Source organism: Herpailurus yagouaroundi, unplaced genomic scaffold, assembly GCF_014898765.1.
Source record: "Herpailurus yagouaroundi ecotype Mexico unplaced genomic scaffold, PumYag 100, whole genome shotgun sequence".
In the NCBI taxonomy this organism is placed as follows: domain Eukaryota; kingdom Metazoa; phylum Chordata; class Mammalia; order Carnivora; family Felidae; genus Herpailurus; species Herpailurus yagouaroundi.
The window spans coordinates 106,628-132,858 of NW_024412391.1; the positions used below are offsets into that span (position 1 = coordinate 106,628).

The 26,231-nt window shown below is 57.2% G+C and overlaps 4 protein-coding genes across 12 annotated transcripts; 2 read left to right on the plus strand and 2 right to left on the minus strand.

Moving 5' to 3' along the window:
• Window positions 1-489: 489 nt before the first annotated feature.
• LOC121028958 (uncharacterized) lies at window positions 490-25,926 on the plus strand. The gene is made up of 5 exons (XM_040473051.1): window positions 490-1,765; window positions 20,573-20,725; window positions 20,883-20,989; window positions 24,898-25,168; window positions 25,885-25,926. The coding sequence occupies exons 1-5, from the start codon at window positions 896-898 to the stop codon at window positions 25,924-25,926; spliced, it is 1,443 nt and encodes a 480-aa protein (XP_040328985.1). The 5' UTR covers window positions 490-895.
• On the plus strand, window positions 7,953-11,428 carry RARRES2 (retinoic acid receptor responder 2). 5 transcript variants are annotated; one of them, XM_040471648.1, is made up of 6 exons: window positions 7,953-8,042; window positions 9,029-9,275; window positions 9,479-9,583; window positions 10,560-10,655; window positions 10,879-11,004; window positions 11,195-11,310. In XM_040471648.1, the coding sequence occupies exons 2-5, from the start codon at window positions 9,102-9,104 to the stop codon at window positions 10,993-10,995; spliced, it is 492 nt and encodes a 163-aa protein (XP_040327582.1). In that variant the 5' UTR covers window positions 7,953-8,042; window positions 9,029-9,101; the 3' UTR covers window positions 10,996-11,004; window positions 11,195-11,310. The 5 variants fall into 5 exon arrangements, with proteins under 5 accessions (XP_040327582.1, XP_040327577.1, XP_040327578.1 ...); XM_040471643.1 differs by lacking the exon at window positions 10,879-11,004 and having other exon boundaries at window positions 11,195-11,428; XM_040471644.1 differs by lacking the exon at window positions 10,879-11,004 and having other exon boundaries at window positions 7,993-8,109; window positions 11,195-11,428.
• LRRC61 (leucine rich repeat containing 61) lies at window positions 11,444-12,871 on the minus strand. The gene has a single exon (XM_040471642.1). It carries the CDS (start codon window positions 12,849-12,851, stop codon window positions 12,072-12,074), a length of 780 nt encoding a protein of 259 aa, XP_040327576.1. The 5' UTR covers window positions 12,852-12,871; the 3' UTR covers window positions 11,444-12,071.
• Window positions 12,904-22,751, minus strand: ZBED10 (Putative protein ZBED10P). 5 transcript variants are annotated; one of them, XR_005789088.1, is made up of 4 exons: window positions 22,102-22,215; window positions 16,441-20,075; window positions 16,261-16,313; window positions 12,904-13,014 (listed from the first exon to the last, which is right to left on the minus strand). XR_005789088.1 is itself a non-coding variant. In XM_040471635.1 (2 exons), the coding sequence occupies exon 2, from the start codon at window positions 20,039-20,041 to the stop codon at window positions 16,811-16,813; it is 3,231 nt and encodes a 1,076-aa protein (XP_040327569.1). In that variant the 5' UTR covers window positions 20,042-20,075; window positions 22,644-22,751; the 3' UTR covers window positions 15,415-16,810. The 5 variants fall into 5 exon arrangements, 2 of the variants coding, with proteins under 2 accessions (XP_040327569.1, XP_040327567.1); XR_005789086.1 differs by having other exon boundaries at window positions 16,261-20,075; XR_005789087.1 differs by lacking the exon at window positions 12,904-13,014 and having other exon boundaries at window positions 15,415-16,313.
• Window positions 25,927-26,231: the final 305 nt, after the last annotated feature.

Here is a 26,231-nt window from a genome sequence, read left to right on the forward strand (position 1 = left end):
GGAATTGCGAGGGATTCCCTGACTTTCTACCAGCCAGGAATTCTAGGCCTTGGTATTTGAGACTTCACCCCTCAGTATGCCTTAGAGGAGGATGTAGCGGGGGAGGAGGAGGTAGGGGGGAGGTACAGCAGCCAGCCAAATGGCCTGCCCCGGTGGAGTAGCTCTGACGTGCTCACCAGAGAATGATGGGGCTGGACAGGGTATAGGACCCACCGGACAGCAAAAATTGCCAGGGGCTCAGGGAGGATCCCCCTTCCCCTCCAACGATGGCTGGCTCCCACTACTGGATTAGATGACAAAGTAGGTGGGCATGCCAGGGGATGAGGGGAACCATGTCTCCAGAAATCCTCCTTGAAGAGAATCGAGTATTGTTTAAAATGTTTTGTTAGGCCATAGCATCTCTTCTTATTATTTTTTATTTTAGAGAGAAAGCGTGTGTGCAAGCGGGAGAGGGAGAGAATTTCAAGCAGACTCCACGTCCAGGGCGGAGCTGGAGATGGGGCTCGATCCCACAACCCTGGGATCATGACCTGAGCCCAAATTGAGACTCAGACGCTCAACCCACTGAGCCACCAGGCCCCCCAGGATCAAGTATTGTCTGGAAGCCGTCCTGCATCTGCAAGAGAGAAAACTGCGTCCACCTCTCGCAGATACACTGTCCCAGCCGTCCCCACTTGGCTCACTGGACATCCAACAAACAGGGAGTCAGCGCCTGCCGTCTGCCACTGGGCCACACGCTCACCCCTTCACGAGCCACACAGAAATGGCCCGCGCTATTTCCCATGAAAGGATGTTGAGAGGACTCGTAGCCCTGGTTTAGCGAGGGAAATCTCTCTTGGGGGGGTAGTACTCAATATGAAATGAAACCAAGCAGTTGCTGACAAATTTTGAATGGATGGCTATTGAAAAGCTGGAGAGAACGTCACTAACGCAACCAACACTTGTTAACTCTGGCTTGAGACAGCTTCCCGAAGGCAGACTGGAAACCCTCACAGGGCTCAGTCCAGGAGTTTGCGGGCAGCCGGGGGAGGAGGCTGAAAAGGTCCCAGCAGACCTTGGTGGAGGGCATGCCTGCTGGCCCCGTGCACCTGCTCAGGCAGCCCGCCATCGTGAGCCTCCCCCATGGGGATGTGGGCAGAAAGCAGCCGCGGCCCCCACTGAGGAAGGCCCTGAGTGTCCCAGGCCAGCACCCGGGCAAAGGAGCCTGCTGGTGTCGTGGAAACGCCTCAGGAAAAGATCAAAGCGCCCCTCCTTGTGCAAGGCAAGGCGGTGCTGTAAGAGCAGCCCCAGACAGAGGGCAAAGGTCCCCCCCCCCACCCAAACTGCTGCACCAGACCTTCTCCTGTGGTGTCTGTTTTTTTCTGAAAGGAAAAGCACAGAATTGGTCAGTAGGAAACCAGGTAGAGATCTGATTTCCTGCGGTGAAGCCAGTGCCCGGGCGCCTCCCGGCTGTGTCCCCTCACTGCCCCAGGCCCTTCCGCCAGCCTCCCCTACTCTCCCCCTCTGCCCCAGGCCCAACCCTGGGCCAGCATGGCCCTTTATTTGGAAACCTCTCAGATGGCCAGTGTCTCTCTCAGGTTCCACCGGGTCTGACCATGCCCGCCTCCGTCCCTGCCCCCCCCCACCTGTCTGGCTGGACGCTGCCCAGCCACAAGAGCCCAGTCCCCCCATGGGGCCTTTGCCGTGGTGGTTCCATCCGCTGGGATCACTCATCACTCCCCTCAGATCCCAGCTCGAGTTTCCTCTTCTCCAAACGCTCTTCCCAGTGAAAGGCCCTCCTCTCTGCACCTGTAGGAGCTTCCTGTGGCCTGCTGTGACAAATTACCACCCATCTGGTGGCTTAGGACAACACACGTGTGTTCTCTCGCGGTTCTGGAAGAGGCCAGAAGTCCAAAGTCGGCTAGGGCAGGAATCGAGGGGTCGGCAAGTCTGTGTTCCCTCCGGAGGCTCTAAGGGAAAATCTGGTCTCCTCCCCTCCTGCAGCTTCTAGAGCTGTGTTCTGTGTTCCCCGGGGCTCGGGGCCCCTTCCTCCGGCTTCCAGGCCAACAGTGTAGAGCGCGTCACTTTGGTTGCCACATCTGTCCCTGTTGGAGTCAGAGCTCCCCCCGCCTCTCTCTTGTGAGGACTCTTGTGATCATGTGTGGGCGCCACTCGGACAATCCAGGCTAATTGCGAGGGCAAATACAAGTTAAAAGTATGAAAAATAAGTTTTAATTCTCCCTGGTGCAAAAAGGGACAGACTTTCCCTCCCCACCCCTTCCCCTAGAGCATTTACTTGAGAAAACTCATCATGGTGGGGCGGCTGGGTGGCTCAGTCGGTTAAGAGTCCGATTTCAGCTCAGGTCATGATCTCCTGGTTTGTGGGTTCAAGCCCCACGTCGGGCTCTGTGCTGACAGCTCAGAGCCTGGAGCCTGCTTAGAATTCTGTGTCTCCCTCTCTCTCAGCCCCTCCCCCAATCGCGCTCTGTCTCTCAAAAATAAACAAACATTAAAAAAAAATTAAAAAAGAAAAGTTGTCATTGTGAGTTTTTCTCTGCCCCTTGGAGATGCATGCAAATCCTTTTAAAAGCTACCACAAGCCTCTTGCCAGCTTTGCAGCCCAGGCCTCTTTCCCAAAGCCCTGGGAGCCACCTCTCTGATATGTAAACATCAAGGAAGATGGTGACCCTGGGTCCCGCTGCCTCCCCGCCACCCCCCCACACACACACACACCCAGGGAGGAAGGGTGGGAGCCTGACTTCTGCGGGCCCCTGGCTCCAAGCTGCAAACCCCCCTCCTGCCATAAAGATAGGAGCCGTGCATTTTTCCTTTGCATGAAGGCAATTAGCAAACACAGGTGGCTACCCCAATCACCAGGTGAATTCAGGATGAACTACGGTGACAAATCCGGGAAAGACTAGTTACACTTTATCTTAAGTGAGTGAGTGAGTGAGTGAGAGTGAGAGTGTGTGTGTGTGTGTGTGTGTGTGTGTGTGTGTGCGCGCGCACGTGTGTGTGTGTGCATCTGCTGGGCTGTGTAACAGGGTGAGATCTCTGTTTTCCCGATCTCTTAGCGGACTGCCTGTAATGTACATCTCTTCCTGGTTTCTTGTTTATTCGACAAACTGTTTTCTTTCTCTTCTGCCTTTGAGGAGAGTTTTTGCCGGGTTGGTAGGAGATTTTGTTGTTAATTATCGCTCCCCAACATAATCTCCCCATCTCGAAATTCTTAGCCTACTCACATCTGCAGCCCCCTTGCCATCTAAGGTAACATTCATAGACTCCAGCCACTGGGACCTGAGCAGGGATCAGAGGGTCTTTATCAGCCCCCCACCGGCTCCTACCCCATCACCTGCTAGCTGCCCTATTCGGCTTTACTGTTCTGCATTGCTCTCGTCACCCACGGGAAACCGCTTAGATATGTACTCACTTAGAAAGCAAGGATCTGGCCTGTCTTGTCTACTGTAGCCAGCCTCTAGAAAGGCTTCAGGTTCATGGTAGGAACTCGGTAAGTGCTGTGGGCCAAATGACTGAGAAAACAGAAGAGCTCCAGCCCACGCTGAGAAAACAGAAGAGCTCCAGCCCACGCTGAGTGAATTAGAACACACAGGTGTGGAGGCAGCATTCTGGATCAATCGTTTACCAGCAAACTTCAAACTCTCCCCGCCTTGGCCACTGCTTGTTAAGCAGATGATAGGAGTCTCACAGAACTCTGAGAGAAAAATACCACTTTTCCTCGTAGGAAAACTCCAATCAATATGTGACGGAGGCAAAAAAGAAGACACTTAGGAGAAAACTTGGGTCTGTAATTCTCCCCCTTGAAGGACTCTGACTGTAGGTAGCAGTGCCTCAGACATATTCTTTTACCCAGAACATTATTCTAGAATGACAGGAACGCGAGAACCTTTGAGGAGCCTCTGGCTCTGAGGGGAACCGATGCTCAGCGGGAGGAGGACGCCTGACGTCCCGGGGACCACGTTTACCAGCCGCTTGGTGATTTGCTCTCAGGACCACACGCTGCCAGGAAGAGTGGCAACAAAGCATTTTGGCGTCTCAGCCAAGAGAGGACGTACTTGACTTTCCCTGGAGATCTCCATTTTTACCCTTTCCAGGTCAGATCACCTCTATTAGGATGATGCCGTGTCTATTTCTACTCCTGACTGGCATCGGGCTGTGTCTTCTTCAACTTAATTCAAAAGGTGGATTTGGAAGCCTGTGGGTACCCATTCATGGTTTAAAAATCTACTAAAAGCCAAGCTTGATTTAGAAACACAAGGAAATTCTAAATAGAATCTCTGTGAAGCCTTCGCAGTTCAGCAGAAGCAGGTGTATGTGCAAGTGTTTCCTTCCTGCAAGGGGCACGCACCACTCTGCGTGTTCACCAAATACCGAAAGTGCTACCTCCGACCTGAGCTCATTCCCACCCAGACTCCTCTCAAACAAATCCACGTGGCGAGTCAGAACGTAAAGCCTGGTTTCAACTCAGAGCCTTTCTCCTCCATTCCAAGACCAAATCTGGGTCACAGTTAAATTCGATGCCTTCAGAACTGGCCAATGAGACTTCAGATGTTCTCAGAAGTGGTTTGCCTCAGCTGTCTTAAAACATGAGAAGAGTCTCCTCTAAACGGGACTTAAGAAGGTTTGTTTTGAGGACGTTATTAGGAATTACAATAGTACGGGCGCCCGGGTGGCTCAGCCGGTTGAGCATCCCACTTCCACTCAGGTCTCGATCTCACAGTTCATGGGTTCGAGCCCCGAGTTGGGCTCTGTGCTAACAGCTCAGGGCCTGGAGCCTGCTTCGGATTCTGTGTTTCCCTCTTTCTCTGCCCCTCCCAGGCTCACGCTCTGTCTCTATCTCTCTCTCAAAAATAAGTAAACATTAACTTTTTTTAAAAAATTACAATATAACATCATTAACTACTACACAGTAACATTCCATTAAATTACTACATTCAACCACATTATACAAAATAAAATTAATTTTAAAAAGAACATTTGGAAAGTATTTAATTTCATAGCTTCTAAACTGCTCTAAGAACCTTCCACTGGTGGAGACGCTGTTTATTATCTGTGCCTGCCCTGGTTCACAGTTCTAACAAATGTGTGCAGGGTAGACAAAAATCATTGTAACAGATTGGCATGATCTATGGGTCAGATGGAGCTAAAAACACTTCTTACAGTCAAACCATAAATCAAAAAGTGACCATAGGCTACTGCAAGTATGTAAGAAAAATAATTCTACAGCCTATTATTTGAAAAAATTGGTAGAGCGGCGCCTGGGTGGCTCAGTCGGCTGAGCCACCAACTTGGGCTCAGGTGGTTCGTGAGTTCGAGCCCCGCATCAGGCTCTGCACTGACAGCTAGGAGCCTGGAGCCAGCTTTGGATTCTGTGTCTCCCTCTCTCCCTGCCCCTTCCCCACTCATGCTCTGTCTCTGTCTGTCTCAGAAATAAATAAACATTAAAAATTTTTTGTTTTGTTTTGTTTTTTTTTAAAGAAAAAATTGGCAGAGAACTGGCAAGGGGTAAAGGACCTAGCTTGTGCTCACCATCTCCATCTAGTGGTGGATCCCTGCGTGAGGCTTAATGGACTCCATGAGGTCTGTTGGATATTCAGCTTGGTATTTGCCTTCTGACCACTTTGATTTAGAAAAATAATTTTGCATCATGAAGCTGACTCTTTAAATGTACTCCATAAAGGTGCAAATTCCTTGTATTAGTTGGCTGAATTTTCTTGAAAGAGTAATTATAAATTATAAAATGTTAATGGCATGTTAATATTAAGGTACTTCCACTGATTAAAATCCAAGTTTCATTTCCTGCCACGTTAAAACATTAAAAATGGCATCCCGATCTCTTAAATATTTTTTCCGGATAAAATACAAGATTCATATGTTGATTCTTTTGTTTTAATGTTTTTCTTTTTTAAGTTTACTTATTTATTTTGAGAGAGAGAGAGAGAAAGAGAGAAAGCAGGGGAGGGGCAGAGAGAGGAAGAGACAGAGCAGCCAAGAAGGCTCCGTTCCACACTGTCAGTGCATGGAGCCTGATGCGGGGCTCGAACTCATGAACTGTGAGATCGTGACCTGAGCTGAAATCAGGAGTTGGATGCGTAACCGACTGAGCTACCCAGGCGCTCCCATATGTTTATTCTTAAAAAGTTAATTTTGATTCTTTTTCAGTCTAGTATTAGCCATCCTAGCCTCATTCTTTGGATCACTGATTATTGCGTCATATAGACAAAGACGTGGCTTTTCTAATAATCGGGTTGAGTGCATAGCACCAAGTCTTAGGAAAGGATTTCTTCTGTACGTGTGTGTGTAGGTTTGCTAGGGCTGCTGTAACACACACACCGGGTGGTTCAAAGAGTAGAAAGTTATGATCACAATTCTTGTGGCCAAAAGTCCGAGGTCAAGGTGTCCACACGGTTGGTTCTTCTGAAGCTCCTCTACTTGGCTTGTAGATGGCTGTCTTCTCCCTGTGTCTTCACGTGGCCCTCCTTCTGTGTCCTAATCTTTTCTTATAAGGACACCAGTCATACTGGATTGGTGTCCCCCCCCCCCCATGACCTTGTTTTACTTTAATTACCTCTTTAAAGTCCAAACTCCAAATACAGTCACATTATGAAGTACTTGGGGTTAAGACTTCAACATATGAATTTTAGGGGAACAAAATTTAGCCCACAACACTCTCTCTCTCTCTCTCTCTCTCTCTCTCTCTCTCTCTCTATATATATATATATATATATACACACACACATATATAAAGTACATTGTATATAGTGTGTATAAATAAAAATAGTTCATGAACTCTGATTAAACATGGTGGATCACACATGTGTTTATCCCTACTCCCTTCCAAAACTCCATCAAAACGATGGTAAATGAATAAAAAGATATAAATTCACAAGGAGAAAGAAGCCGGGAAGGAGACAACCATGGTTGAGACACAGAACCTGTTCTACAAGCCGGCTGGGAAGGAGCCATGGTAACTGAGCTACCAGAAGCCAAGGGTCTTTCTGGTACCCCCAGAGCACATGGCAAAGGAAGCTGTCAGCTCCCTGTGGAGAAGCACAGCAGGAGTGAATAGGGAAGGGGAGGAAACTTGTGCCAAACCCTGGGCCATCAGTCACTTTCCACGTATGTCCTCATTTAATCCTCAAAACAAGCCTGTAGCGTGGAGTTTCTGATGGCCACCTTGCAGAGAAGGAAGCAGAAGTTCCGGGGATTTGGGGGGAGGGTAAATGAGACCCTCTGTTTGGGGTAATTAGCCTAGGGCCTGGAGCCAGAGAAATGCCAGTACTGGTCCCCGGCCCACCAGGTCCCAGAGCTGGTTCCTATTTGCTCAGGATGCATGGCAGCTGAGTGGTATTTGGACAGTTTCCCCCTCGTCCCACACTAGCCTGGTGAATTCCATCACACCGTTCCGACGTGCCTGCGGGCTCGCACGAGACCTCTGAATCTATCAGCACCAAGGATGAGACACGCAGGATCAAGACTGAACATGTTTGCTGGTGGGAAGTCACTGGACACCATACTCCTCTCTCTCCGTGTGGCCTCGGAGGCAGGGGGAAGGGTCGAATGACTCCTGAGGCCTCATCGGGTTTAAGGATGTCTCTATTTGTGGGAAGGTTTTCCCGAAATGTGGGTCTGAGGATGCTGGGGACTGGTCACCCAGGAGGGGCTGAAGAAGAGGGCAGCCCTACAGAGGCAGGACAGGGGGCCCGGGCAGCCCCATATTCCGTGGAGGAGCCGGGCCAAGACCGCTGAATGCTTGGGCTCCTCAGCCAAGGGGAAGTGGAGGGGAGGGTGGATTGGCCAGGGTTGGGGTGAAGGTCAGGCGGCAAGTCAGGGCGGGGAAGCGGGAGGGTGGATGGGAGGTGGGAGGTCTCCAGGGCCGGCTGCCTATCCTAACGGGGTGGGGAGGAGCCTTGGGAGGGCTGGGAGCTGGAGGGGGGTGTGGGAGGAGATGGGGGCCGAACCGGATTGGAGGGTGGGGGGCAGGAAGAGGCTGACAGGCTTGCCACAGTCCAGAAGGGCAGCAGAGGCCCTGAAGCAGAGAGGAGGTGAGGAGGGGAGAGGGCCCCAGAGGCAGCTAGGTGAAAGGAGGGGCCACAGGGAGCAGCTCCAAGGGTGAGGTCTGTCAACCCAACTGTCCGTCTGTCCATCCATGAGCCTTTGCTATAAGGCAACACCCTGGTATCTTTCACCGAGGGGGCTTCCGTTTCCACATCTGTAACTTTCTGGTTCTAAGACCGCCAGTACACCGGAGTTCTGGGGGTGGGTCCACGCCTCAGGCAACCCCAGTCGTGGGCTGGGGTGGGCTGGGGTGGGCTGGGGGACGGGATCAGAAGGGCTGGGAGAGGGGTGGGGGGGGAAGGCCCCAGAAAAGAAGTTAAAGGAGACTTGTGCCTAAAGAAGAAAGCCATGGTAGGGTGGAGCTGAGGCGCCGGTTTGGTTTCGGGGATCAGGGCTACGTAGGGCCAATGGCCACAGGCAGCCCCAGCACAGGGAGGGTTAAGCATCCTCTGGGTTCCCACCCTGCTCTGGGCCCCTCCCTTGTGTTTACGTCCTCCCAAAAATATTCTGCCTCCAGCTGGCCTCCTTCTGTGTCCTGCCCCTCCCCCTGGAGTTAGCCTTGGGGGCCCGAGGGGGTGCCAGGGCCAGGGCTCCCAGGACTACGAGGGAGCCAGCAGGCTCGGGCGTGCTGGGGCAGAAGCGGACCTGGAGAGGCTGAGGTGGGGGAAGCAGAGAGGAGCTCTGGGGGCAGCAGGCAGGAAAGGGGACTGGAGACACACGGGGAGAGAAAAAATGCTTTAGGAAACAGTGAGGCGGAACCGTGGTAGTGGGAGACCGGAGGGCTTCCCAGGCTCTTGGCCTGAGGACAAAAGCCAGCTCAGCATCTAGCCGGGACAAGGCCAACCGTGGGCTGAGCTGGATCCAGGGCAAAGTGGGGGGTGGGGTGGAGAGGGGAGCAAGGACGAGGGGAATACCAGGGGAGTCTGGACAAGAGGGCCACTTCCTGCCCCTCCACCTCTGCCTCCCCCACCAGCTGCAGGGCCCGGGCTGGTGGCTCCCCTGGCTGAACACACTCTCTGCAAGGCCAGGGTGACAGAGGTGAAGCCATGTGGCAGCTGCTGATCCCCGTGGCCCTGTGGCTGGGCATGGTGGGCCTGGGCAGAGCGGAGCTCACGGCGGCCCAGCAGCGGGGCCTGCAGGTGGCCCTGGAAGAATTCCACAAGCACCCGCCTGTTCAGTGGGCCTTCAAGGAGATTGGCGTGGACAGTGCCACAGACACGGTTAGCGGCACTGCCTGGGGAGGGGAGGGGAGGGGGCAGGAAGCAGGTGCAGAAGTGCTTGGGCTCGAGTACCCAGTTCTCCAGAGGCGCCGGCATCCCAGCCGCCTTCTCAGATGTGCTGTTTCACACAGGGGAGGAGGGGCAGGTCACATCTAGGGACTGCTGGGCCACTCAGCCGGCTGCTGGCCTTTGTCTGTCGGCAGCTCTTCCCTGCAGGGACCTTTGTGAGGCTGGAATTTAAGCTCCAGCAGACGAGCTGCCGGAAGAAAGACTGGAAAAAAGCTGAGTGCAAAGTCAAGCCCAATGGGGTGAGTGAAGGCCTGTGTGTGTGTGTGTGAGAGAGGAGACAGGAGAGAGGAGACAGGAGAGAGAGAGAGAGAGAGAGGGAGGGAGGGAGATGGGGGCATTCACTCGGTGCGAGCATATGTCATCGAGCATATGTCATCGGGGTCCAGCAAAAAGCCCTGAGGTTGGGGCAGCCTCCCTAGAGGCTGACCTGGCTGTGTGGGCCCCGGGTCATGGCACTGTGGGCGGCCAGGGCCGGGACAGGCAGGAGCAGAGAGGACAGATGTTCTTCAGGGAGAGTCCTCCTCCTGTCCGAGCTCCTCTCTCCGGCTTCCAGTCACTGGTGGAAGAGGCCCACGGTATGGGGTTTGCCGGGTCCCCATCCCAGGCCCGGTGAACTCCCCACTTTCGTGAGTCTTCAAGTAGACACAGCCCAGCCTGGACTGATTCGTAACAGGGCTTGACTGTATTCTGTCACCTGGGGGGCACAGCCCTTGCCACGGGGGAGTCCCCAGGCTGGGAGTGCCACGATCTGGGAGATCCAGTGCTAGTCCCGGCCCTCCCAATCACCAGCCTGTGACTGTCAGCTCCTTGAAGGCCTCAGTTCCCTCCATCTGTTAAGGGAGGGACTGGATTATACCAGTGACTTTTTCCAGACTTTTATGTCATGACCCTTGTATTCAAATCAAATCCCAGAAGAAAATGCAAATTAATAGATCAGTAGAGTGGTTCTGGTCAAAGTCCAGTGGGGAGAGTCCATCTGGGGAAGGAGTCCTGCCTGCACACACACCATTAGCTTGAGAGCTGCAGGATGGGCCCGACTTGTGAGATCTCCCCGTCCTGGGGTGGGCCTGGCCTGCAGGACCCCTCGCCTCTCCGCCCTACAGCCTGCTGGGAGCACCCATCCCCACAGCACGCGGCCCCCAGTTTCCACCCCGCCGGGGCCACAGGACTGCCCTGACCTCTCTTCCTCCCCCGGCCCCATGCTCCCCTCCCCAGAGGAAGCGGAAATGCCTGGCCTGCATCAAGCTGAACTCTGCAGACAAAGTCCTAGGCCGGATGGTCCACTGCCCCATACTCACGCAGGTCCAACGGGTAAGAGTGGGCAGAGGAGGAGGTGGAGAGGAGCGGGGAGGAGGATGGCAAGGGGGGGAAGGTGAGGAAGGGGTGAGGAGGTTGTGAAGGAGGGTGGGGAGGGGCTCTGGGCCTGGCCCCGCTATTCCCTAAGGGATGTGGAGGCGGGCGCCACCCTCCCCGGGGCGCCACTGCGGGGACAGCAGGGACAGCCATGGGCCTGAGCCGCTGCTGGCGCTGGCAGGAGCCTGAGGAACAGCACGAGGGGCAGTGCAGCAGGGTGGAGCGTGCAGGAGAGGACCCTCACAGCTACTACTTCCCGGGACAATTTGCCTTCTTCAAGGCCCTGCCCCCCAGCTGAGGCCTGCTGGTAGGTGGCCAGGACAAGGGGGACTGGGCGGAGCCGGGACAGCTGGGCCAGGGTGGGGCCCAGGGAGGCGGCGGGGATGGGGGGGGGGGGGAGGGAAGGGGTAAGGATTCAGAGCCTGGGAAAAAAGCTTGGACCGACCCAAACAGCCTCCCTCACACCCAAACCTTAGCTTCTCTTTCCTTTCCTCTAGAATTTTGTCCCGCTTCCCGGACAGCAGGAGGTAACCAGTGAAAGACCCACCTCCCATCCCCGCGCCCAGGGAGGACAATCCCATTATCCCCGAGCTAATAAAACCGCTCTCCCAGATTCATGCTCTCCTCCTCTTGTATGGCCTCCTTCTCGGCTCAACTGTGGGAGCGAGGTCTTACAGGAGGGACAGGAGACTTCCCGTCCGTGCTGGGGAAAATGAAGCTCACGCACGAATGACAGGCAGCGATGCTTCCGCCAACAGAAAGATTTAATAGGGATCGGTGAGGGTGAGGATGGGCAGCGAAGGCTCCAGGGTCCCACGGGACAGGGGGGACCACAGCAGAGGGTCCTCTGAACAGGCAGCTTTGCAGGGTGGAGGACGCCAGCTTCGGTGCTCTGCCGCGTCCTCTCCCCAGGACTGGCCGGGACAGCAGACACGCGCGCCCTGCCTTTCTTACCTTTAGCCTTAGGGAAAAGCGCCTTTCTTCCCTTAAGTCTCAGACCCGCGCAGCCACGGTGGCAGCGGCCGAGGACGCGGCTCAGCACGCAGCCTCCTCCCCAGCCGCACAGCGCAGGTGGCAGACAGCCTCACGCTGCCAGCCGCTCGAGGACGGTCCTCACCCATGCTAGAGGCCGCGGAGGTGGTGTGTCCTTGAAGTGCGTGGAGGGACAGTATGGGATCTTCCTTGAGGTGGGGGTAGGAGGGAGGGGCTGCTCTTAGGAACACAGGTAAACAAAGAGCCCAACTTGCGGCCCGGTGGCCAGCGTGATTAAAGCGCACAGACGCGTACCAAGGCAGGAGAGGAGACATGGGCAGCCGGGCCGCAGCGTGCCAACCCTAGGGTCCCATGCCCAGCTGTCACGGGCCACGGGCATATTCAAAACACAAAGGACGAGGCGGCGCCCGCAGGGCCAAGCGCCTGCTCGGCCCGGGCCAGGCTGTCGCCGGCCTGGCGGTCCAGCTCGTGGCACTCCCGCAGCGTGTCCCGGAACTGCCGGCACGCCTCCTCCAGGATGGAGCTGCTCCGGGGGGGCCACGACTCCCAGTACCCTGGCTCTACCCAGGGCTGCGCCTCAGCGGCTCTCGGGCCCGGGCTGGAGCCGGGGCGCAAGGAACTGTCCAGGTCCCGGCACAGCTGGTAGAACTCACTGCCACGCCCGGTCACGCGCTCGCCATCGATGACCTTCAGGCCGGGCAGCAGCTCTCGGACCAGCGTGGAGTAGGAGGGGCTGGCGCACAGCGGGTTGCCGAGTCGGGCCAAGGGGTCCCGGAGCCGCAGGCACTCGAGGCCCCGCAGGCCGGCCAGACACTGCAGCTGCCCAGGGGTGGCCAGCAGGTTGCCCGCGGCATTGAGACTCTGCAGGTTCTCGCAGGCGGCCAACGGCTCCAGCCCCGTCAGCCGGTTGTCGGAGACATTGAGCACCACCAGCCGGCGCAAGGAGGCCAGCGGGCCCAGCTGGGTGAGCGCGTTGCCGGACAGGTCCAGCCACTCGAGAGCCAGGCACTCCCCCAGGCAGCCCAGGTCCACCAGCCCCAGACCCCGAAGCTTCAACAGCAGGATGGACTCCAGGGCGAACTCACCCGAGCGCGACTTGAGCAGCTGCGGTGTGACGCGCGCCCCGTCCGCCTCTCCTGGTTTCTCAGCCTGGGGCTCCATCAGACGCGGTCCGTCCAGGCGGCCCGGGCCCTGGTCCGGTCACAGGGACGTGGGTGCCGGGAGGGGTCAGCTGACCGCGTGCCCAGAAAAAGGCACCCTCGAGTCCGCCTGGGCCAGGGCCGGAGGCCCGTTTCCAGCACCGCTGCTCAAGGGCCGGAGGCTCCTGAGGAGAGACAAGCAAACAGTGAGCAGGCCTCTCCTGAGCGTCCTGGGTCCGCAGCCGTCGACGGCACCAAGTACCGCCCAGCCTCTGCCACTGAGGCAGAAAGCGAGCTGGCCCAGCAAGACCTGAGGCCACAGAGCCCCCCTGAGGGAGGCGGGCCAGGCGCAGGCCCCCGCCTAAGCGGGGGGCCCTGACGAGGCTCGAGCAGTTACGAATTCAGGTTCTTCCCCTTTTCCGCATCTGCACCGGGAGGCAAAATCTCTCAATTTTCCTTTTTTGGCAACCGCTCTTTATGATCTATCTTTATGAATTCTGAGGTGTTTCTTTTTAACTATTTTAGTTTTTGAATAGATTATAGGTCACCACCACCAACAATCTGTTTTGTTTCCTTCCATATGCAGACGCAAGACAGCACGATAGGCCTTGCTTCGTTCTCTCAAAAATGTTCTTGACTCAATGTTTTATTTTTATTTTATTTTTAATTTTTTAACGTTTATTCATTTTTTGAGAAAGAATCCAAGTGGAGGAGGGGCAGAGAGTCGGGGACAGAAGATCCAAAGCGGGCTCTGGCCTGACAGGCTGACAGCAGTGAGCCCGATGTGGGGCTGGAACTCACGAACCGCGAGGTCATGACCTGAGCCCAAGTCGGATGCAACCGGCCGAGCAACCCAGGCACTCCCCCACCCTTTTAAAAATGTTTTTAACTGACCCCATGTTTTTTTTAAAACATTAGCAATGCATTCAGAATGGTCTCCAGATTGCATAGGCCAACGTGTAACCTCTGGTTGCAGCTGTGGGGCCTGAAGGCTCAGCTCTCAGTCCAATGAGGAGCCTGAGGTCAAGGGAAGGAAGGGACGGTGACGGCCCCGGGAGCAGGTGCAGCACTGCCGGTCCTGATGCCATTGCTCTCCACCCTAGCCCGCCAAACTAGCTCTTTACTCCGGCATCGACGGAAGGGCATCAATCCCTATGTGCCAGACAGAATGGTCCTACCTGCAAACATGACGTCATTTCCTAAGAATGCAAGTGGGGGAAGGCCAGGCAAAGAAGCCATCCTGGACGGAAGGACCGGGGTAGCACCTGGGTTCCGGGAAGGCAGGGGAAGGAGGGCCTTTCCAGTTACCAATGGCCATGGGCCAGCATGAGCCTAGGCGCCAGTGCAAGACCACGCGCAGGAGGGAGGAGGCCTGGGCGGGGGGACATTGGCAATGCCGGCCACAGAGGGGTCAAGGTTTGAGCAGAGAGAAAACAAGAAGGGACCTCTGCTCCAAGTGGCAGCTTCCCAACCCTGCAGACTCTAGCCGGGCCTGGGCCAGGCAGGGTGATGCCTGCAAGGAACCATGGGACTATTCACTCCTGTTTATAAAACCTGGGTTCCAGGGTGTTGACCAGTCCCAAGTCTGTGTTTACACAATCTACGCAGTTTTTTAGTTCCCTCTCCAAGGAAACCGGGCCCAGAATTCCTCCCACACCCCCACCAGGGAGCTGGGGAGGCTGCTAACAGATCTGATCCGCCTCCCCCACGGCTTTACCTAGCTCCTTCCAGTCCGCAACACCCCTTCATTTCCACTTCATTTCTTTCCAAAAGCGATTCCAGGCATCCACTAAGAGGTCTGGTTCACTGTATTCAAAAGGGGTCTGCTGGGGCTTGTAAGTGAGACGCGGTCAACTTTGCACCCACTGAAAACTGTCACCCAGGGGCGCCTGGGTGGCGCAGTCGGTTAAGCGTCCGACTTCAGCCAGGTCACGATCTCGCGGTCCGTGAGTTCGAGCCCCGCGTCGGGCTCTGGGCTGATGGCTCAGAGCCTGGAGCCTGTTTCTGATTCTGTGTCTCCCTCTCTCTCTGCCCCTCCCCCGTTCATGCTCTGTCTCTCTCTGTCCCAAAAATAAATAAAAAACGTTGAAAAAAAAATTAAAAAAAAAAAAAAACTGTCACCCATGGGGGTGAGGGGTGCGAGAGGGTCACCAGACACTAGAACCTGCCATAAAAGCACTGGAGAGACAGGGCTTCACGGAAGGCAGCGAGCACTGAAGCGTGTAGAACAGCTTCCAAGGGTCTAGCCACGTCACTGGATGCAGGGGCTCCCTTCCCCGACATGTGGGGCACATGAGACAGCCTGAGGGAGGGGGCAAGAAGACATCCAGCTGGAGGTGACCATGTGCATCGGGCCTAGGAGGCAGTCGAAGCTCTAGGCTAAAGGGACTCAAGCGTCATCCGCAGAGGTGCCCAGGGAGAATGTGTGGCTCACGGGCCAGGCTTCTGGAGGACACAGACCTCTTTAAGTATCTGCAGGCCTCTGTCCGGGATTACGCACAGCTTCCCAACCACACGCTATTTTGGGGGTGAATGTGGTCAGGAGCCCCTGGCACACAGAGAAAGGGAGCAGTCACGGGCCGACGTCGAAAGAACACCAACATTTATGAGGCTGAGTGGAGGGCACTGACGAGCAGCCAGAGGGAGGCGTGCAAGGACCCAGTGACGGACACTGTTCCAACGCCCACCAGACTCAGAGATGAGGCCCCCGGGCAGGGGCAAGCCCACAGACTGACCACGACAGTTAGGGAGCCCTGCCCTGGAGAACTGGCTCGATGACCGTCTAGACGGAGATGGCTGCTGTGGAGGGAAAGGACGGGAGGACCGGGTAGGGGCGGTGGTAGGAGGAAGGGAGGAATTGTACGTGCTCCCCACGTTATAGCTGGGAAGAACGCTTTTTGCAGGAGAGGAAACAGAGGAGCAAAGAGCACATTAACTGGAAATCGGGACTTCTGTGCCCCCAAGTCCCGCCTGGGAGGAGACATGTGGCCCTCCAGCTCACCACCCCACGCCCCTACCGGTGATAGTACTGCATAGTCACCAAGGTGAATCCCTGACTCTCCAGTGCACAGACCTCTGCTCTGCCCCCGGTCCCATGCTCCCTGAAATCTGCATGCCTCAAGCAGGCAGGTCTGGGCCCGACCGACCGAGCGCCCTCCCACCCACTGTGCAAACCCAGCTGACACACAGGTGGCAGCTTGGAGTGGGTGGGCCCTGCTGAGGGAATTGGCTCATCCACGCCAACCCCCTGCAACGCTCACCCCTGAACATCCAGAATCCGAGTCCTTCTATCCTGGTCCAACATGTGTCTGCGGACAGGATTTGGTCACACGGATGGGACCATGACTAAGGCACAGAGGACACTCGTCTCTCCTGCAGGAGGCCACCTTCCCTCGTTCCAAATCGCCACTGCTGAGTCTCAGTTTACCTACCTGGCAAGTGGGCTGGCAAATGGTGCCCAGGAGCCAGCCAAGGCAGGACACAGCTACAGCCAAGGGGGAAACGGTTAACACAGCACACAAGTGGACAGTCCCATGGCTGCTCCAGTGAGCCCGGAGACCCTTCCTCCGGCCCGTCGCCTCCCATCCCCAGTGGAGTTCAGGGTTCTTTACCACAGCATGACTGCCATCCGAGACCGGGTGAGTCTCTGTCATGGTGGCGATCCTGCACATGGCAGGTGTTCAGCGGGGTCCCTGTGCCACCCACAGAGGTGTGTGGCACAACTTACAGTCACTTTTGGACTGAGTTCACCTTTTCTATGCACAAACCGCTAGAGACAAATTAAGCAATATATGAATGGGAAATGACATCACCCTGGGGAAGAAAAAAAGGGCAATGTGTCAAGAATCGAGAACCTGTCCCTATTCCCTCCAAACAGGTGGAGGGAGGACTCTGGCCACCTCTGTCTAATGCCCTAGGGTGCAGCATCCTGCCCTCCCCTCTGATGCTGGACACACTTCCCACAGGCAGACTTTCAGGGCGTCAGACGAGGTCGGCCTCGCTGTTCTGCTCCCCGTCGGCCGGGTCTCCGCTGGGGAAGATGAGGGCAGGGGCAGGGTAGTCGGGGAAATTCTCCAGGTTGCTCTTCAAGAAGAGGAGATGTTCCATGGTCCCCACTGGGAGAGGGGCGCTATGCTCTGCAAGGGCAGGGCTGTCCAGGGAGGCACAGACGCTTCCAGAGAAGGCCCCCGTCGGGGGACAGGACAGGTAGACAGTGGCCAGTCTCGCCAGAGCTGGCCAGACCTCCTGCCTCTTCTCCCAGTAAACCAGCGGGTCCTCCTGGGCGCCAACTGTCTCATTCTCACGCAGGTACTTCTTGACGATGACACTGGCCAAGTGGCTCTCGGTGGAGAGCGACGCTCCGCTTCTCTTGGACGCCAGCAGCCCCACGCTTTCCAGCTGCTCCAGCAAGCTCTTCTCCCTCTGGTCCAGCAGCAGAGACCCCGAGCCGCCGCCCCCCCGCACAGGCACCTTCTGGCCCTTCCCCTCGGCCCCGAGGCTCCTGGTGACTCGGCCGCTCGGGGTAGGGCCCGCACGCCTCGCCTTGGGGCTGTGCAGGGAGGGTGAGGGAGGCAAGGAGTAGTCAGACACCATGATCTCCTTCACCTTGTACACGAGAACCTGCTTCCAGTGGTCAATGTCGGCCCCCGCGGGCAGGATGGACTCGATCTTCCCCTTGAAGCGGGGGTCCAGGAGAGTCGCCAGCACAAACTCCTTGCGGTGGAAGAGCTCGTTGAGCTGGCCGTCTGTGGAGAGCTGCAGGGCCAAGCCCTTGGCCAGCCGGACGGCTGCCCCCACCTCCCCGCCGCCCTGCTCCTCGAAGTGCCGGTTAACCTGCTCCAGGAAGATATGCAGGTAGCGTAGCTGGGGCAGCACCTGGCTTAAAGAAGCCTGCGCGGCACTCGCCTCCCGGACCGCCACCCAGAAGGGCTGCAGGAGCGTGACCAGACTGTCCGTCAGGCTCCAAAACGTAGTCGACAGGGCCGTCCCAGCCTTGCCCAGCTGGTGTCGCCTCTCATACTCTTGCAAGGGCCGCTGCTGCCTCACCAGCCACTCCAGCAAGCAGTAGGCGGACACCCAGTGGTCCGAGAGCTCCCAGAAGGGCTGCTGGGCCGGGAGGCCACGCTGCTGCTGCAGCTGGCCGAGGAGCCGCCGGGCCTCCGCGGAGCCCTGGAAATGGCTGCAGATGGCCCGCACCGTACCCAGGATGAGCTGGACGCTCTGATGGTGACGCAGGAAGTTCCTCACCAGGGAGTCGAGGCAGTGGGCAAAGCAGGGGAGGTGGGTGTAGCCCTCTGTCCTCACTGCCTGCTCCAGGCTGAGGCAGCCGCCCGACACCAGGAAGCCTGGCTGCAGGGAGCTGCGGCTGAGCCACAGGCCCAGCTGCTCCCGCAGCTCCCCCTGCCTCTCCTCCAGAGAGCTCTCCTGGGGCAGGCCCCGAACCCACAGCACGGCCTGCTTTCTCAGGCTCCCCGACGCCACCCGCCGACTGCCCGGCTGTACGGCTCCCCAGTGGGCGGTGATGGCCACGTAGTCCACAACCGTGTCCCGGGCAGCGGTGGACACGGTGAGGTGGACACAGCTGCCCTTGGCCCACTGCATCTCCCGACACACCTGCTCCTCGACCGCCTCACGGAGCAGAGGCAAGGCTCTCCCGCAGAAGAAGGCGGGAGGCGGCACGTGATAGCAAGGGTCGACCTGGGCCATAAACCTTCTGAAAGGCAGCGATGACACAAAGGACAGCGGCAAAGCCAGGCTGCAGAGCAACTCCGCGATGCTGCGGGTCCAGGCCTGTGCTCGGGGCTGGCCGGGGGCATGGGTGCCACCCCGGCCCACCCCGACTGCCGGCGGGGAGGCGGCAGGGTCATCTCTACAGGAAGGAGGCAAGAGAGGCGGAGCCAGTGACAGCTGCTCAGGCCTGCCCGCCGCCAGCTGCCTGCCACCGTCCACCAGAGGGGAGGCATCCGTGCAGCGTCCTGGTGACGGCAGCCCCTCAGGGGCAAGGCCAGCAGGACTTGCGGGCAGGCCCTTGTGCTTTCTCTCCTCGGCCCCGCCCTTCTTCTCCCCCGGGCTGGCTGCGGCTGGCCTTCTGTCTCTCTCTAGTCCGTGCTTACTCACCAAGTGACGGACCAGGCCTGAGGTTTGGAAATGCCCCTTAAACTTGCCCAGTCTGATGCTGGCATGACACAGAGTGCAGGTGACGTGGCAGACGTCCTTGCAGTCAATGGTAAAGAACCGTCCGATGTCTGACACGGCCTTGTGACCCGCGGTGTCCGCGGGGCCGGGGGAATGCCCGGGAAAAGCCCAGCCCTTGGTCTCCGCTTTTAGAGTTCTGACCAGCTTCTTCAGGCAGGGTGGCTTGTCCCCGACAGCCGCAAGCAAGTGCCTCTTCTTCCATTTCTTGAGGCGTCGCAGCTCTCTGGCCAGATGGGCAATGAGGAGGTCAGCTCGTCTTGCCTTCTCACTCTCACCAGGCTGGCCCACCTCTGGCCTGTCCGCCCCGGCTGCCTGGTGTAGCGCTGGGGGAGAGGGGGACTGGCCAGAGCTGAGCGCTGGGGCCCTCGACTTCTTTCCCGTCGGCTCCCCCTCCTCCCTCTGCCCTCGTGCCTTCTGTTTGGACACCTTCTTCTCGGGCTGCCCAGGGGGCTCCTGCCCAAGCACAGACTTGAGGCTGTAGAGGCCAGAGTCGCCCTTTGGCTTCCTCCGCCCGGGGCTGGCCTGGCACTTTTCACGGGAGGCAGCTGGGTGCAGACCGGGCCTCCCCAGGGAGCAGGCTTCGCTCGTCTCACTGTGGACAAGTAGGCCCAGGGTGCCTTCCTCCTGCTCCTCCAGGAAAACTCCGTCAGGTGAAGGGACCAACGAGGAACTGGGGAGGGGGTGAGGTCTCTTCCTCCGTAGGGGCAGATCCGTCTCACTCCCCTTCGGGGAGGCAGACAGTCCCATCTTGCTGTGGCCACTGACAGCCCTCTCTCCTATGTCTACAAACTCAAGTTTGACCTCGGTCTCCGGCAGGCGCCCCCCCGCACCCCAGCCGAGTCCGTGAGAGGTATTGGTAGCTCTGGTTTTAAACTCGGAGCCAGGAGAAGCCAAGGAAGCAGCTGGGCTCCTGGGTCTGGTCACGGAGGAGGCAGCACACACAGACGGCCCCTGCCCCACTGATCCTGAAGGTGTATGTCTCTTGGGGGGCTTCCCGATTTTTTCCACTTCCAACATGCTTGGGAACTTGGGGAAATGAGATGGGCCCAGGCTGCAAAGCAAGATGAAAAGAACGGCTCTCAGCTCCCCTACTCAACCGTGGGGACTCTGCGGGGAAGGCCAGAGGGGAGACAAACGAGCAGAGGACAGAGGCGTAGGGAGAGCCTAGGAAATCAGCCCCGGGACAAAACTCTCAAGACCGCAACCTCCTTGGTGAAGGCTGACATTCACTCCTCCAGACTGAATGGAACAGCCCTCAACCAGAATCCCCCGGGCCCTCTGTGCGTTAGCAGTTTCTACATCCATCTTTGCCAAACTAACTGAGGTTCTCTTTTTCCTTTCGATGTTTATTGAGCACCCAGCAGGCACTTGGCGATTCTGCCTTGTTGTGGATAACGGAGAAGATCGGCAAGGTCCCTGCATGCACGTGGCCTCCAGCTTGGCTGGAGAGACAGAAGAGACTGACCCGCACAACAGGGAGGTGCAGGAACAGAGGGGTGCCACTTGCAGCTGTGAGTCCCCAAGGAGGGGACCGACCTGGCCAAGAAGTCAGGCAGGTCTCCCTGGCGGAGGTGCAGGCGCCAGGTGCCGTCAGCTCAGGCCAGGAGGCGTGGAGCCCATGTCTCTGCATCCCGGGCACCCAGGCTGTGCCCGTCACCTGGCAGGGCATCAGAAACAGGTCATGATGCTGGGTACTGGGCGGTGAGGCCGCCAGAGGCCTTGCTTAGATCTTCTGAAATTCCTTCTCTAGAAATCAGCCTGCGTCAGGAACACAGGACAGCAGCACAGAACAGGGTAGCCCCTGATGCCAGTGACGCGTGCCCCCCAGTGTCCTGTCACTCCCCTCTCTCTGTCCTAGAGAGACTCTATGCTCTGGATCTGGCCCCCACTGCTCGTCAACACCCTTCTTGCCAAGGCCACCAGCGTCCCCCTCGGCACCGCCTCCAGTGGACCTCTTTGCAACCCGTGGGGGCCGGCCCACGTCCTCTGTCTGGAACGCCACCTTTCCGTGGCCCTGAGATACCACACTTCCACCTGCACCTCCCCTGCAATCTCAGTTCTGGTCCCTCTTCCTCCGCCTGTTTCTTCCTGCTGTTTCCCAGGGTTCGCACCCAGATCTCGATTCTCAGTTCACATACCCTCCCCAACTGGGGTTGCGTTTACACACTGACACGGCGAGCCTCTCTCCGGCTCAGATGGCTCTCTCCAGCTCCCACTCACCTGTCTTCCTATAGTCACCTCACTCGTAAACGGGACAGTGTCTACCCAGATGCTCAAGCCCAGGCACGACCTTTACCTCCCTTCTCCTCGTTCGCTCTCCTAGAGATCGGGTCACAGTCAGATCCAGACACACCAGAAAAGAGACACAGAGGAGTCAGAAGAGAAGTACGTGGAAAGGGAAGGAAAGAAAGAAAAAGCCCAGCGCGAGAATGCATCTCTCTAGACAAGGACAGACTCGCAGAAGGTGACCTAACAGCTCACCACACACATCAGAAAGCAAGTGGAGTTCAAGTCTCATCACGCCAAAATGAGATACGGATTAAACAGGAAGATTTCAAACCAGTACGTTCTGACACTGAGTGATGTTAAACATTAAAAAGAATCACCAGGCAGGCTCCACACTGGGAGTGGAGCTTGCTTAAGATTCTCTCTCTCTCCCTTTGCCCCCTTCCCTCCCACCAGTGCCCACCCTCTCCCCCACCCCTCTCGTGCACATGTACGTGGGGGGCGGGGGGGGGGGAGGGGGAAACAGAGAAAAAGAAAAACAGAATCACCAGGGAGAGAAGGACTGCCTTTGTAGGTGACAAGCCCACTAAGGCGGCTCCGGGAAGATTCTGACCATATAAGAGGGTGAGCGACGTGATGCTGAGCCCCTCCCAGCGGGGAAAACCTCAGAAGGATGAGAGGCATCACCCCAGGCCCACTGCCCAAGAACCCAGCTGCTGCCACACCGAATGTGTGACCCCCCCACGGGAGAGGCACCGTGGACAGGCTGGACGAAGGTGCCGCGAACTGTAAGACACCATCCCGGGGCCCAGGAGAAGTGCTCTGGGACATCAGAACCGGACTGGGCTTACCTCAGCTCTTATTTCATGGCTGTAGAACTGGAAATCCAGAGTGGGGGCGTGATGGCAGAGCGGACGACCAGGGCCGGCAGCAGGCCTCCGGAAGTGGCCTGTAGGCTGTACCACCACTGACAGCTCAGAGCGAGCAACTGAAACCTGGCCCGAGTCAGACCTGCGCTCACCAGTGATGGCCGAGAAAAGGAAAAAACCGGTGTGTTAGGACTGTGCCTGGCTCACACCAGTCCCGTTCTGTTCTCCAATGTGCCTTGTCCCGTCAGTACATCTTTTTTGGTCGATCCATTGGACCACTTAACAAGAATTCATCGGATACCTGCCGTAGGCCAGCCCCGTGCCCTGAAGACACAAATACAGGAGAGGAAGCACCCGGCTGGCACCCGAGGCTTAGGACAAGAAGACAACCTGGAAATGGGCTCATGGCACCAGACCACGGCAAGCGGTGTCCGCGCTGTGAAGGCCGGGCCTCGGCCTGACCTACAGATAAACGGATTCTGTGACACTGGACTTTGGACTCCATCCTGCGAGGGGTCACTTACCTTCAGCTACTGCTTCAGGATCCTTAACTCCTGACGGACTCCCTGAGTATAGCTGGGACCTTGCGCAGGTGCAGTCGCCGATGTAACACACTGCCTTCTCTTAAGCCACCAAAGCACACAAGGACGACAACGAGGCTGACACTGGGAGGACCAACTCGAATCGAAATGAATCTAAGATGCAAAATTTGAAAGGAAAACCATTCAAAAACTCCAGTACTTTGGTTATCGGTGAGAAGTTACTTGTGACATCTCTCCTGAGAGATGACAAACGCACATTTGAGGACAGCTACAACGCAGAGGCCCTCGGGCTACCCACTGAGCAGCATCACGAGCACTGCAGCGAGGCCATGTGAGGCAGGCACGGCACACGGGGGGCGAGGAGGGCCGGGCAGGTAGTGGCAGAGGGACTGGGGCTGCGGGGACAGTTTGGACAGCTCTTCCGGAGGCACATGTGGAGGAGAACTGGGGGATAGAGGGGGACTCCCTAGTGATCCCATTGACTAATGCAGGTCACTTTTGGATATACTGATTCGCGGTTGTTCTGCAACAAATCTTTAGAAATACATGGGACAGATACGAGGTAAGGTCTGAGCTAAAGGTACAGATCCGTGTGAAAGCCTCCACAGAAACTAAGGAAAGGGCCGGAGGGAGAAGAGAATGGCGGGCGGCTGTCCAGACAATGCGGACACTGTAGAGAGGCCAGAAGGGGAGGGGACTTCCAAAATGACTGACAGGCAAAGACAGACACAGAAGAAACTAAAGCCAAGTTAGGAAAGCCAAGAGAAGACTCTCCAGGTAGGCCAGGCAGAGTCAAGGTCACTGCAGAGGACGAAGACGGAGACATGGCTGTGCAGTGAGAACTGGGGGACACAGGTGCCTGCCATGCCAGAGGTGGGGTGGGAAAGAAGAGCCAGGCTTTGGAGATAAAAGGCTTGACTTCATCTCCAAACAGAGAAAGGGCGCGGTGGGAAGAGAGAAAAGAATATACATATACAGGAAAGAAGTGATGGCAGGAACTTTCTTTGGGAAAGGGATGCAGGACACAGGCGGTGAACGGGTTTATCTTTAGAGACGAGAAAGAATCTATTTTCTCTGAGAGCAAAGAAAGACGGATGGCTGCGGTGCCAGGCAAGCCCCTGAGTGCAGGTGGGGGAAGGAACTGAGGCAGTTTATGACAAGGAGCCTACAGATTCCCAAGGGGAAGCCATAGGTCTCCAGAGGCAGCAACCTGCTGGCTGAGACTGAGATGGCAGGTGTCTCTTGCATGTCTCCTACATCTGTGCAGCCTGCATGGATCAGGGGGCTCTCTTCTAACTGCACTCAGCAGCCCTTTCCCCATGTGCATGCCCAGAAGACAAGGAACCACTTCCCTATTTCTCTGTGTCTGCCTCACCCCAGAGCCTTGTGCAGAGCTCAGCCTGCCCAGGGTATCCCATAACTATGCCACACCTTTCTCTCTGTTTTTACTGCCCAATCCCACCGACCAGCCCCCTCCTGTCTTAGCTCCTGCGCTGTCTATCCATCCCAGACCCCAGGACATTTCAAGGCACTTGCTGGGCCCTCAAGTCCTGGGTTCCTCATCCCCCACCCTCCACCCACTCACTTGCGGGGAGACAGAAAGGTGGGGAGAAAAAGAATGGGAGGAAGGAAAAGAGTAGAGCAAGGTACTATACATTTTGGAGTTTGACCACGCGCGAAAATTTGGCTTCCAGCAAACCCTAAGCGAGACGTTTTAAAGAATAATCGCGTGTCGTTAGATTTCACATTATGCCAAAGTGACAAAAGATGAGATCTGTTTTAAATTACACACCAGGAGAACCCGTTGCTGTGTTCTGCGAGGCTGCCTTCCATAACGGACTGAAGAGCATGAGGTCTGGAGCCAGGATACGTGGGCTGAAATCCTGGCTGCTACCCATTCAACAGCTACCTATGATCCCGCACGAGGGTGCCTCGGTTTTTTCACCTATACAACAGGGATAACAGCCCCCACCTCACAGGCTTGTTCCGTGAGCTAAAACATGTAGAAGCCTGTCCCTGGCACAGAGCGAGACTGGACACGACCCGCTGTCCAATACAGACAGCCTCACCGGGCGTGCTTTCGGCGCCGGGCACTGGGAGGGGGCTGCTAGCCAGGAAGGGAGACCCCGGGGCCTTCCGACGCGCTGGGAGGGGCTGGGCAAGGCGCCCCACCCTCCAGCCCCGGCGTCCGCGTCGGTGAAGCGTAACCGCAACGCCCCCTCCCCGGCTTACCTAGGGCCTGGGGTCCGGGAGGGGCCTGGCCGCCCGCTGAGACCAGGCTCGCGAAGCTACGAAGCCGGGCGCCGCTCCCGCCGCAGCCGACAGCCCTGCAGCAGTCGGCAGCAACGAGCCCACCGCCCCACCAGCCACCGCGCCTCACCCCCAGCGGCGGCTGGAGTCCCCGGAAGACTCCAAAGGCCCAGAGGAGCCGGGGTAGGGGGCTCGACTTCCGGGACGCGCAGGGGCTACTTCCGGGAGCGATGCGCGCCCACCCCTGCCTGCGGATGGTACGCTCCTCCAGCTGGCGGCCCGCGCCCCCCAGTGCGCAGGCGCGGGCGGCCGCGGCCGGAAGCCCTAGGATTGCGGGGTCCGCTCCGCCCGAAGTCGCGCGTTCTTTTCACCGTGGCTGGGAAACCCTAGCACTAGTTTAATACCGCTGCTTCAGCTGCGTGGCCTCGAGAAAGCAGTCACACGCGCGAAGAGACAGCGGTGGCCTAGTCTTCCTCCCTAGCTGATGTCCAAGGCCCTTTCCAACCCGGGCTCCCTGCGCCCGGGGAAGATGCCCGAGTGCGACCCGCGCGCAGGCAGACGGAACCGCAGCCATTGTAATGGACATGTTGTTGGGGTCTCTTCCAGCCTTGAAGGCTCGCGCGGCATTTCGGGAAGCCCTCCCGGGGTGTCTCCCGGGACGGTTTCCCACCGCTTGGCGGTGCCGCGAAGGCTTCGCCCATGTCTCCTGGGACGCGCTACCACCTCCGCAAACAGCCGTTCAGGGGCCACGGAGGCTGCGCCCCTTGGGTTGGGCAGAGAATGCAGTGTTCTTCCACGAAAGTGCCCAATTCTTGTCTCACAGGCTGCCTTGAGCTTCTTGGCAGCCCTAGGGTCAGATTGATGAAAGGGCCTAGGCTGGGGTCACTACCTAGCCTTGGGCAGTCGTTCCTATTCATCTTGCCAGGGGTGGTCTCGGTTTTTACCCTCATAGCGTCCCTCCCCTGGCCCCCAGCAAATCGACTCCAGGCTGGTCCAGTCCTCCTGTTTGGGCTAAAACTAGGACCTCTGCAACAAGAGTACACATCTTTACAATTTACCGAGTCACTTTTTAATGTGTTATTTTTAAATTTAAGGGGGAGAGAGAGCATAAGTGCGCACAAGCCAGGGAGGGGGAGAGAGAAGAGAGAGAGGATTCCCAAGCAGGCTCCGCACTGTCACAGAGGAGCCTGATGCAAGGCTGGAACTCACCAATGGTGAGCTCATGACCTGGGTCAAAATCTATAGTCAGATGCTTAACCCACTGAGCCACCTAGGTGCCCCATCAAGTTATTTTTAATGTTACTTGATTCTCTCAGTCCA

Bases quoted from the DNA above. Each gene is read 5' to 3' on its own strand.
- LOC121028958 (XM_040473051.1), top strand. From the start codon at position 896: ATGGCTATTGAAAAGCTGGAGAGAACGTCACTAACGCAACCAACACTT. The intron at 1,766-20,572 runs GTGAAAGGCCCT...CTGGCCAAGAAG, and splicing joins TTCTCCAAACGCTCTTCCCA to TCAGGCAGGTCTCCCTGGCG. The intron at 25,169-25,884 runs GTACGCTCCTCC...CCTGGCCCCCAG, and splicing joins CCCACCCCTGCCTGCGGATG to CAAATCGACTCCAGGCTGGT.
- RARRES2 (XM_040471643.1), top strand. From the start codon at position 9,102: ATGTGGCAGCTGCTGATCCCCGTGGCCCTGTGGCTGGGCATGGTGGGC. The intron at 9,276-9,478 runs GTTAGCGGCACT...GTCTGTCGGCAG, and splicing joins TGGACAGTGCCACAGACACG to CTCTTCCCTGCAGGGACCTT. The intron at 10,656-11,194 runs GTAAGAGTGGGC...CCTTTCCTCTAG, and splicing joins TACTCACGCAGGTCCAACGG to AATTTTGTCCCGCTTCCCGG.
- LRRC61 (XM_040471642.1), bottom strand. From the start codon at position 12,851: ATGGAGCCCCAGGCTGAGAAACCAGGAGAGGCGGACGGGGCGCGCGTC.
- ZBED10 (XM_040471635.1), bottom strand. From the start codon at position 20,041: ATGTTGGAAGTGGAAAAAATCGGGAAGCCCCCCAAGAGACATACACCT.